At 38.2% G+C, this 12,460-nt stretch overlaps 1 protein-coding gene and 1 pseudogene across 4 annotated transcripts in view; both read left to right on the forward strand.

The window, feature by feature from the left end:
* Positions 1-1,803, forward strand: part of HACE1 (HECT domain and ankyrin repeat containing E3 ubiquitin protein ligase 1) — a 108,232-nt gene extending 106,429 nt beyond the window's left edge. For all 4 annotated transcript variants that reach the window (XM_077902948.1, XM_077902950.1, XM_077902949.1 and 1 more), the window contains 2 exons: positions 401-514; positions 1,062-1,803. In XM_077902948.1, coding sequence (XP_077759074.1) covers positions 401-514; positions 1,062-1,164 — 217 coding nt within the window. In that variant the 3' untranslated portion in view covers positions 1,165-1,803. The remainder of the gene's footprint in view (positions 1-400; positions 515-1,061) is intronic.
* Positions 1,804-1,959: 156 nt separating this feature from the next.
* On the forward strand, positions 1,960-8,398 carry LOC144317065 (cofilin-1 pseudogene; annotated as a pseudogene).
* Positions 8,399-12,460: the final 4,062 nt, after the last annotated feature.

Raw genomic sequence — 12,460 nt, forward strand, 5'->3', positions numbered from 1 at the left:
GAATGTCTGTCAGATGCCAGTTTTTAGTAACCCCAGGAGTACAGATACAAATATGACACATTTAGATCCTCAGATTAGTCCCAGTTTAATTGGGGAGAGACACACAGAAGAAAATAATTGTACGTGCAGTATGCTATGTACAATAATAGAGGTATGTGTGCAGTGGCCAATTGAAAGCATAGTATGGCTTGTAGAAGTGTGGAGGAGTGTCTCCATGGAAGCGTGCTAACTGGCCACAAAGCATCTTTTAATAATGAGTTGGAGTTCTGCCGGGCCAAAGATGTTACCTTGTCAGTGCCCTGGAGTTGAATATATTCTTACTCTAACTTGTAATTTGTAATATATGTATCACAAAGATTTTCCTTTCATGATTACAAGTTATTAAGATATGAACTCTTAGTTCCAGGGTCCCACATGGTGGATTTGCTAACATCATGGGTGGAAGTGGATTGCAAAACTTTACAATTGCTGCTGTGCCATATACTCCAAATCTCCTACCAACTTCAAGCACATGGTATGTTAAATTGGCTTATTTAAATGCATTGTGAATTGTCTTGATTACTTTTGAAATGATTAAAGGTCTAACTATTATACTGCTACATTAAAGGAAAACCTCAACAGTAATCTCTTTTTAGCTTTTTGGAATCAGTGATAAATAAGTATCAACATAATTCATTGCCTCTTCTTTTTATGGTAGGGAAAATATTTGAGGAAACGACCTACCTATAATTTTAGTTGAATGTCGTTCAAGTATCACTGAAGTTACACTGTCATAAGTATCACTGCTGAGTTATACCATCACTTCACACTAAATTCCCTTATTGCTTATTAATTTTAGACTGAAAGGAACTTATTTTCTTCCACTACATTTGCATGCTAAAGGAAACTGCAATGCAGCAGTTTTTTTTTCTTTTTAAATACTACTTCAGGGTTTTCCAATTTGAATGCAAATTTGAGAGGGTGGTTTTATGTTAATTTTGAGTAGTGTTTTAACTGCTAGACAAAACAATAAGAAATTTCATAGATTTCCTTTTTAATGGTGGTATATTTTTCTTTTAAAGCATCAACATGCTCAAGTTACCTGAATACCCAAGTAAAGAAATACTCAAGGACAGACTTCTTGTGGCGTTACATTGTGGCAGCTATGGTTACACAATGGCTTAAAGAACTCTGAAAATTTCATCCGATTACTGATGCGCAATTCAGAGTGGCAGAAATAATTTAGGAAACTGTCAACAGAAAAGGAACCTAAATGCACCCCATAGGCAGGGCTGATGTTTAAAATTCATAAAGGATCACGCTTTCTACCCTCCCTTCCCGGTTCCCTTTTATGTTTTCTGTTTGCGACACAATTAGAAAATATAAAATCACAGTGGTCTTCAATTTAAAAAGTGCTAATTGAAAGTAGTAGAAATGGTCTTTTTTCATATTTCTTTACTCTTATCCAAGATTGTGTTAAGGCAAAAATCTTATTCTACATTCCACCTCCACTATGTAACTGTCTTGTTAAAAGGGTGTTTTCTCTTTATTTTCCTATATATTAAGTTATATTAGGACATCCAGCCTGGTATGTTCTGTTGCATGTAAAGTGCTGTTTATATTTTGGAAAACTATTGTATAGAATGTATTAATTTAGATTGTGTATAAAGCCACAAAAATATGTATTTTCCCATATTGAATCTATATTGCAATGATGTTTTTTAGCTTTTTAATATTTTAATATATAATGTAAAGTTTAGACTGATGTGACTAACAGCTGATGAAATGACAATTTATATATTAAAGCTTATATTGTATGAATTATTTGCATCTCTCAGTGGTCAGTTTTCCATATATGTATTGTAGTCTCAAAGTTTTTCTTATGCCCTATTTTAATTTATATTTTAGGCAAAACTAAATGTAATATTTTACCACATTCTTTTTATTTTATCTGTGAGTTCTGTTAACATTTGAAGAAGTAATCTAATGTGCAGATTACAATTTAAATATGTAATTTTTTATTCTTGTTTTTTGTGATTAAAATACTGAGATCAGGTGACATATGTCTAATACAGAGCTTTGGGTTCTTAAATTTTACGGTGATCTAATCAATATTCTTTTGAAAGGATACACTTGAGTAGTTGCAGCATACCTTTTAAGGGGAAGTGTAGGAATGCTTACATATTTAGAAGTGCTAACAGAGGAACTTACAATGTCTAGGACTTTGCCTTTGGAAACTAAAAGTACACTATCCAGTGGTATTGATGTTGGTAAAATGACTCATGCAGATTTTTTTCTATGAGTGGCTAGTCATATTTTCAACATACATTGACAGCTTTGATACGTTATAGAGCTTCTTGAATATATGTCTTTTGGTCTTTTGTTATTGCAGATATATATATATATATATATATACACACACACGTATATATACGTATTGATATATATATATGTAGAGAGAAAGCATTTCTGAACAAATTAATTTCAAAACTAGGAATTCTTTAAAAATGACAATTAGCTTTAAAATTAAGACTCAGATGCATATTTATGATAAATGAAGCTAATTAAAAATTTTTATTCTCAAAGTTCACTTGTTTAAGAGGTTGCCTTCTGGGTTTTCAAATAGGTAACTGACCACTTTAATATTACATTCCTTATAATTTAATGTTTACAAACATTTATTTCTGTTTTGTACAATACATTGGGCTTTGTCAGATTGGTCCTTCTGCAAGTATTTATGTAGAAGAGATATTAAAATATTAAAAATCTCATGGTATTTTACCCCTGAATTTGAATATTTTTGATACAAATTTAGCAAATTCAAGGTTTATTTTTTATGTTGTTTTTATCTTTTAACTATAAGAATGTAGTTAATATAAAATATTTTATATGGATTAAAAATACTATTTAAGCAAGAGGAGCAAGTCTTTTTAATATACTGTAGTCCTATAATGTCTTCTGTAAGTAGATGGATACGTTGAATGCAAAGTAGTATAGAAAAATGACTAGAGATTATTAACCCCTTTGGGTGAAAGATTACTTTTATAGGAAAATGACTCAGCCCTTAAAACATGTAGTGGTTCCATAAAATGAGGAAAACAGGAACACAGCACTCTAAAGCAATAAAAGTATAGGACAAAGGAGCACAATGTAAGAACCCATTAATAAAAACATTTGAGCAAGAGTAGATTAAATTGATCACATAATTTGAAGGAATAGTGACCACGTAGTAAATTGATCACATAGTTTGAAGGAATAGTGACCACATAGTTAATAAACTCTTGTAGTTTGTCCAGAAATAGTGTATCTAATAGTGTGTCCAGCTTTATTTTTTTATTTTTTATTTTTTAAAGATTTTATTTATTTATTCATGAGAGACAGAGAGGCAGAGACACAGCAGTGAGAGAAGCAGGCTCCACGCAGGGAGCCCAATGCGGGACTCCAGGATCACGCCCTGAGCTTCAGCAGCCACTCAACTGCTGAGCCACCCAGGCATCCCGGAAATCCCAGCTTTAAAGTGTAGGTCACAATTTGGAGGCCCAGTAGGTGGTTTCCACTCAGTTTTGTTTGTCATGCCAATTCTAAAATTCTGAAATGAGTTGTCAACATATAAAAAATCCGGAAGTTTCATGCAGAAGTCTAGATTTTAGGCTTTTGAGAGATCAAGAAAACACTAACAATGTTGGGTATTGATTCCTAGAAGGCATAGTAGGTGCAATTGAGGAGAAGCTGCTTCTTTCAGTGACTGAATACGCTCTTCAGTCTTCTGTTTGCCTGTCCCAGCCTGCACCCCTGGTTTATGTTACCTTCCTGGCCATTGACAGCATTAGAGTTTGCTTTAAAGAATCTATGTTTAAAAAAAAAAAAAAGAATCTATGTTGATTGGAAATGTTTCCCTGGAGTATAAATTGGCACAAATTCTTTGGAAGGCAATTTGGTAATGCCTTTTTATTTGAGAGAGGGAGCAAGCACACAGGGAGAAGCAGACCCCCCCCGCCCCCAGCAGGGAGCCTGATATGAAACTTGATCCCAGGACTCAGATTATAACCTGAGCCAAAGAATGGATGAAGAAGATGTGGTTTATGTATACAATGGAATATTACTCAGCCATTAGAAATGACAAATACCCACCATTTGCTTCGATGTGGATGGACCTGTAGGGTATGATGCTGAGTGAAATAAGTCCATCGGAAAAGGACAAACATTATATGGTCTCATTCATTTGGGGAATATAAAAAATAGTGAAAGGGAATAAAGGGGAAAGGAGAAAAAATGAGTGGGAAATATCAGAAAGGGAGACAGAACATGAGAGACTCCTAACTCTGGGAAACGAACTAGGGGTGGTGGACAGAGAGGTGGGTGGGGGGTGGGGGTGACTGGGTAATGGGCACTGAGGGGGGCACTTGATGGGATGAGCACTGGGTGTTATTCTATATGTTGGCAAATTGAACACCAATAAAAAATAAATTTATATATAAAAAAAAGACACTTAACCGACTGAGCCACCCAGGCACCTTGGCAGTGTGAAAAATTTTTTTTTAATGTACATATACTCTGACTCCATATGAATTCTAAGAATTTATCTCCTGGATAATCTTGCTCATGTACATAAAGATATTTGTACAAGAATATTTCCTGGGGCACGTTGGTGGCTCAGTGGTTGAGCATCTGCCTTTGGCTCAGGTCGTGATCCTGGGGTCCTGAGATCCAGTCCCACGTCGGGCTCCCTGCATGGAGCCTGCTTCTCCCTCTGCCTATGTCTCTGCTTCTTTCTGTCTCTCATGAATAAAGAAAAATAAAATCTTAAAATATATTTCCTGAAGCCTTGTTATAGAGAAAAATGGGAAATAATTTAAATGTCCATCAGTGAGGGGTTACTAATAAGTTACAGCCATACAACAGAATACTAAATAGTATTTACAAAGAATAAGATGGACTTACACATACTGATATGTAAATTTTTAAGGTATGTTGAGTGAAATAAGGCATATAGGGAGTAATTAGTGTATAAATACACATCGGGCAGATTTACACAAGAATAATTTCTGGGCTGTGGATCACTGCTATATGTGGGAAAGCATTGTAAGACGGGATGAAGACTTTTTCATTATATAACCTTTATTTCCTATTTATCTAAATCCCATGCCTGTGTTATTTTCTATGTGATATATGTAAAAAAGAAACGCTGGTGTCTTTAATCGAGGAAAGCAAGCATCAGTCGTAGGTTTTATGGGATCTATAAAATGCCGTAGCAGTAGCAATAAGCACTATTTTCATGACCACAAAACTTACTCTTTTATAATGTGGTTAGCTTAAAGTAAGTCTCTTTCAGTCCGATCCCAGCAGCAGTGTGGCAATGGCTCTCCTGTCTTCTGACTGTCCTTGTTATTTCCCTTTCGGTACCGGAAACGTGGCCTCTGGTGTGGCAGTCTCTGATGGCATCATCAAAGCGTTTGGTGACATGAGGGGTAAGCACGGTAAGTCCTCAACACCAGAGGAGGTGAGGAAGCGCAAGAAGGCGGCACTCCTCTGCCCGAGCCAGGACAAGGACAACGTCAACCTGGAGGAGCGCAAGCAGATCCTGGCAGGTGACATGGGCCAGACTGTCGACCACCCCTATGCCACCTTTGTCAGGATGCTGTCAGACAAGGACCGCCACTGTGCCCTCTGCGACACAACCTACGAGACCGAGAGAGCAAGAAGGAGGACACCTCGGGTTTATCTTCTGGACACCTGAGCCTGTACCCGTTAAGAGCAAAATGATCTATGCCAGTGCCAAGGATGCCATCGTGAAGAAGCTGACGGAGATCAAGCATGAGTTACAAGCAAACTGCTAGGAGGGGGTCAAGGACTGTTGTAACTGGGCAGAGAAGCTGGGGGGCCGTGCCGTTATCTCCCTGGAGGCCAAGCCTTTGTGAGCCCCCTCCAGCGCTCTGCCTGGAGCATCGGGCAGCCCCAGACCTGCACATGGGGGTTGCAGGCGGCCCTTCCTGCCAGACCTGAGGGGCTGGGGAGATCCCAGCAAGGGAGGCCAATCTCTTCACCTCAGTTGCCAGACAGCCCTCTCACCCCCTGGGCCTTCCTGCTCCGTCCATCCCTGATGGTTCTGGCCTTCCCAAGCTGCTTTTGATCTGATTCCTCTTGGGTTGAAACAGACCAAGTTTCCCCCTGTCACCCCAGTTTGAGGGGGGGGCTGTATTTTTTTTTTTATGACACTCCAATTTCCCACCTGTTCCTTTTCTCATGCTGGTAACTTTTTTTTTTTTTTTTTTTTTAAGATTTTTTTTTATTCATGAGAGAGAGAGAGAGAGAGGCAGAAACACAGGCTGAGGGAGAGGCAGGCTCCCTGCAAGGAGCCTGATGTGGGACTCGAGCCCGATCCTGGAATCACACCCTGGGCCAAAGGCAACACTCAACCGCTGAGCCACCCAGGCATCCCCCATGCTGGTAACTTCTAACATCAATAGTGACTCTGTGCTTGTCTGTTTAGTTCTGTGTATAAATGGAATGTTGCAGAGAGGACCCCTCCTTGCACTGCCTGGTTCCCCTTCCCTTCTCCCCTGCTGGTGGCCACGCATGGAAGCAGGAGCGGTAAGGGACCTTCAATTAAAAAAAACCACACACACGCACACACAAAATAAAATAAGTCTCCTAATTAAAGTCTTTTGCAAACAAATAAAGGAATGCTCCTTTGCCCACAAAGCTCTATTTCCACATTGCCTGTTAATTAGCACTGTTTATAGCTCTCTAAAATTCTACCAATTAGACATTTATTTGAATTTATATTTTTTTCTCTGATTTTCCTTTTTTTTAATAGCACTTACTTGATATGGGAAAATCTGGAAAGCATGGATTCATGTACTAACTGGGAAAAATCCATAAATTACAAGTCTACTACTCAACGGTGTTATTAGCTTCCAGTCCTCATGTATTTTTTCCATAAATGAGTTCATAAAGAACATAGCATTTAGTATCTTTTTTTAATTTATTCAGCATTATATTTTGTATATTTCTCATGTCATTTCAACTTACTTTTAAACATTTAAAAAATATTGGCATAATATTCTATCATATAAATGTATCATAATTTATTTGACCATGTCTCTAAAATTTTTAACATCAATTTCTAATATTTTTGCTTTTATAAGTAACAGATGGTCTCTTTCAACACTAGTTATATTTTAACAGTGGTAACATTTTCTGGGTTATTTGTTGAGATGTCCATCAATTGCTCCACAGTTGTGGAATTACTATTGGAAGATTCAAGGAAGGGCTGTTGACACAGTAGGTAGGACCAAAATAGCTTTGTTCCAGCAGCACAATTAGGGCCGTGTGCCCTACCCGAGTGTAAAAAAGGTTAGAGAGGTAGAAGGATATGACAAAGGTAAATCAATTTTAATCATTACTTACTTCAGTCTTCTTTCCAAGAGCAAGAGAGGAAACTCATCTACATGACATAAGCCTCCTTCTCAGGACCCAGAACTTGAGCATTTAATATTATGTTATATAGTCCAGCTTTGTGGACAGTTACTTACACTCTTATGGGTTAAACTAGAAACCTAGCTTCCATTTGCAAAGTTTTCCACAAATGGAGTTAAAAGCTTTTGTCAAATAGTATGTGTGTATAACAGCTATCTCTCTGAGTGGGTTTTTAGCTAACAGTAGAATTTTGCTGATTTTCAGCACAATTAGGCATATTAATACGTATCAGTAGTCACTATTTTTCTCATGAAATATGCTCCTCTGTTCTGTGCACATCCACAGTGGTTAGGTAACAAAATTTACCTCTAAAGTTAACTAGCAACAAATCTCAATTTTACACGTTAGCTTAAGCTATCTTAATGTGGAGAGATTTCTGTTAGAATGTCCTTTGTGAAACTCTTAAGTACCGGGTTATGGTTACATGCCTACTGGCCAGGTATAAATGGCACAAATGCACTTATTTAATTAATAATAAGCCCTCTCAATTTACAGATGAGAAAATTGTGGAGATCAGAGAGGTGGTGACTTGCTTAAGGCTTCGGGGCTACTTTACTACTAGAATTTAAAGCCTTTCTTTTACTCCATGCTGTCTCTTTATGACATAACTGCATTATAAAAAGACTCTTTTAGAAAAACACCTGCAGCCTATTAACAGTCATGTAAGACAAGCCTGTTGGGAAACTATAACTTAATAAGCTGATAGTTAAGAGTGATTAATAGGACTATATTTCTTCTCTCCCACTGTGCCACAATAAGCAAGGGTGGGTACTTTACCATCTCAAGATGAAAAAGAACAGATGTATTGTCAGATCATAGATCATGGGTAGTCATTAAGTTTTATTATCTTTATAAAAATGTTCAATTTCAAGCATACTTGGTGCTTGGAAATATGTTGTGAACCTAATGTTGCAATACCATTAAAACCATAAACTGAGAATATGATGACTATTATTGTATACTTGTGTGACTAAATTGAGTCTAGTTGAGTGAAATGGAGGGCGACTCATCCTAGGTGAGTGCTGGATACACAGTAGAGACAACTTTCCAAATGAATTCAACAAATTCCCCTTAAATTATTCAACACTGGTTTGGGGACTGGGTCACAGTCCCTACCCTCAAAAGGAAATAAAATTCGGTTGGGCAGATGGAAGGCATATTTGAAACATTTTAAAACTGCAGTATAGCCTATGATTAAGTGTAAAAACCAGCTACAGAAGTGTATTAGTGAAGGGGAAGAAGAGTTTAATATAAACTGAGTATCCAAGGTAGCTTCAAATCTTTGGCCTGACTGAAATATTAAATTGCTCTGTAAATTTGGAGGTAAATAAATTGATCACCCTGTTGATTGAATAAATTACTGAAAAGCAGGTTAAAAATGATAAACTTAACAACATAAGGCTAATATGTAGCAGTTGGGTTCTCAGATTTTTACTTAGTGAATTATTAGCTAGCTCGATTCTAGATTCTAGTCATTCCTTGAGAATTCTGATTTAGTAATTTTAATAATTTGGAGACTCTTGTGTCCATATTCCAAGCATATTGGAAGATGGCTCTATATTTTTCTCAGAGTGTGGCAATATCTGATTCTTTTTGAAAGCTTAGTATAGGAGTGGGGAGGAGTGCTTAAAGTGATGCCCGCACAGTATACTCATATAGTATTTCTCTTTTCCTCAAATCTTAGACACCTGGGTGGCTCAGTGGTTGAGCGTCTGTCTGCCTTCGGCTCAGGTTGCGATCCCGGGATTCGGGATCGAGTCCCACTTGGGGCTCCTGAGAAGAGCCTGCTTCTCCCTCTGCTTGTCTCTGCCTCTCTCTCTCTCTCTGTCTCTCTCTCTGTCTATCTCTCATGAATAAATAATCTTTTAAAAAAAATCTTAGAGGAAGAAATTGATATTCTCATTCAAATTCCAAAATTCCATATGTATAGCCAACCTGACATCTTCACTTAGATGTTAATGAAGAATTTAGGGACACCTGGGTGGCTCAGCGGTTGGGCCCCTGCCTTCGGCCGGCGGGGGGCCTGGAGACCCAGGATCAAGTCCCGCATTGGGTTCCCTGTGTGGAGCCTTGCTTCTCCCTCTGCCTATGTCTCTGCCTCTCTTTCTCTGTCTCTCATGAATGAATAAATTAAAAAATCTTAAAAAAAATCATCTAAAACTTAAATATATCCAGAGCGGACCTCTTGTTTCTCCATTGTCTCCCTCCCCATGTCCACCTGTCCCCCTACACGTATCTTTCCTATCTCGGCAAATGGTCGCCATCATCTACTTCAATGCTCTGAGCTGAAGACCTACAAGTCATCCTTTATTCTTTCCCTTTTCTCATCTTCTACATCTGACCCATCACCAACTCAGGTTGAGTTTACCTTTTCCATATTCTTTAGTCAACTTCTATTGCCCTGTCCAAATCACCATGATTAGTTTCTTGGATTAGAGTGGTCTAACTCAAAGGGAGGCAGAAGGCATTATGGTTAGGAATAGAGGCTCAGAGCTGGACTGCCTGGATTTGAATTCCAGCTTTCCTACTATTAGCTGTTGTTAGAAGTTCAGCTGAGCTGGGGAATGTTGGGGTAGATGTTAGAGTAGCTGATTAACGGAACAAGCCAAAAATGAAAGAGTTAAGCCTTTAATCACCTGCTGGGATGGTTATATGCAGGAGTCTAAAACTGGAGAAGCCACTGACTCCCAGTGTTTTATCTCCCTCGTGGAAAGGCACACTAATCCAGAATCAAGTGCATCAACACAGACATGGGAGACTTCTCACTGTTGCAGGAGTCCTGAACTAAAGGCTCCAGTAATTTTATGGACCCTGTGGTTGAGCGGGGAGATGGTGAAGGAGATGGGTTAGGAGTGAAAAGCTATAGGGAAAAGTCAAAGTGGAACAAAACATTTGCAAACATCTCCACTTCCCCTCAAAAGGAGGACTCAGCAGAAGCATCTGAAGGCTTCTGCCCCATGCCTCAGATAAAGAGAACCAGAAATGAAGGCTAGGAATGCAAATATATGAAAAGCATGACTGAGCAGGGGAGCCTGAGTTGTTGACTGCAATGCACTAGCTATGTGCCAAGTCTGGGTAGGGAGCAGCAGCCTCTTCCCACGAGGCCTGCCAGGGAAAGCTTTTGTAATTCCCCATGGGCACATCTGAAAAATCACATCTAGGTTCTTAACCAGGAGTCAGGCTCCTCAGCTGTGTGACCTTGGGCAAGTTTCTTAACTGCTCTCTGCCATTTATTTATTTTAATTTTTTTTTCTCTCTGCCATCTATAAAGGAAACATAAAGTTATGAGAATCACATAGAGTATTGTTAGTTTTCTATTGCTGCTGTAACAGATTACCACAAGCTTAGTAGCTTAAAACCACAAAAATTTATTCTCTTAACAGTTCCTCAGGTCAGAACATTATTGAAATAAGGGTGAAAAATCATGATTGCATCAATAAATGTAGAAATAAACACTTGATAAAGTTGAACACCCTCCCCACCCCCCTTTTTTAAAAAGATTTCATTTAGGGAGAGAGCACATAGCAGAGGAAGAGAGAGAGTCTTGAGCAGACTCTGAACTGAGCATGGAGCCTGATGTGGGGCTCCATCTCACGACCCGAACCAAAATCCGGAGTTGGATGCCAACTGACTGAGCCACCCTAGTACTACAAAGTTCAATCCCTTTTGATGAAAACGGACATAATTCAAGATTTAAAAGAATTCCTTTGATTTGTATTGTATCAAAAATTTGTATTGTATACCAAAAATTTTAGAGCAAATATTATGTTAATGGGGAGACTTTATTCTCATCAACATCTGCCCCAAGACAGGAATACTCAATATTTCTGTTAATGTTTGACATAATATTGAAGGTTTGGCTAATGTGATGTAAAGAAAAGTTACCAGGATGGGAAAGAGATAAAATTACTTGCAGATATGATTGTGTACAGAAGAAATAAGTGGATTGAACAGAACAGCTATTAGAACTAATGGGAGATGGGATCCCTGGGTGGCGCAGCGGTTTGGTGCCTGCCTTTGGCCCAGGGCGCGATCCTGGAGACCCGGGATCGAATCCCACGTCAGGCTCCCGGTGCATGGAGCCTGCTTCTCCCTCTGCCTGTGTCTCTGCCTCTCTCTCTCTCTGTAACTATCATAAATAAATAAAAATTAAAAAAAAAAAAAAAAAGAACTAATGGGAGATAACAGTGATAGCATTTGTCTTTATCAGCAGTAATCAACCAGAAAATTTAAGTGGAAATTAGATATCACCTACAATAGCTGATAAAACTATAAGATAAGAAATAATCTCTCAAAAAATGCAAAAGAAGAGTTCCCATGTAAAACCTTAAAAACCATTTAAAGACTACTACTTGAGAGTGGGGAAAAACTTTTAAGACCCAAGCAACTGAAACTTTGAGAGGAAGAATTGCTTGCTACAAAATAAGAGGTTCTTTCATTTGAAGGACATCATGGAGAAAGGTGACAGATTGCGAAAAGATGCTCATAATGTGTAAGTCCAATGAAGGTTTCACATATAGAATATATACGAACAAACATGCTGCATATCAACAAGAAGAAGACAGGAAACCCAGTAGACAAATGAGCAAAGAATTTGGTTAGGCAATTCACAGATGGAGAAGCCCAACTGGCTGACAAGTATATAAAGAGATGCAAATCAAAACAGTCAAATTTCAAATAAAAACTAGGTCCCACATCAGAATAGGAAATATTAGAAAATAGAAAATACTAAATTTCAGTGACCATGTGAGAACTGTTATTAAGCCTTGCAATTTAGAATGTTAACTGGTGGGTCTGTTCTGGAAAGAATTCTTGAAAAATTTGGTTAAACTAAATATGAATGTGCCTACGGCCCAATTGTCTGGTGCTTCATATTTTCTAGAGGAATTTCAAACTTTTCCATAGAGGGACATTATTACTTTTTATTGTGGCCTTGTTTAGGTTAGACATCTGTATTGCTTCCAGTTTTTGTTTTAAAACATTACTGCTATGAATATTCTTG

This window comes from Canis aureus, chromosome 7, assembly GCF_053574225.1.
Source record: "Canis aureus isolate CA01 chromosome 7, VMU_Caureus_v.1.0, whole genome shotgun sequence".
NCBI lineage: Eukaryota > Metazoa > Chordata > Mammalia > Carnivora > Canidae > Canis > Canis aureus.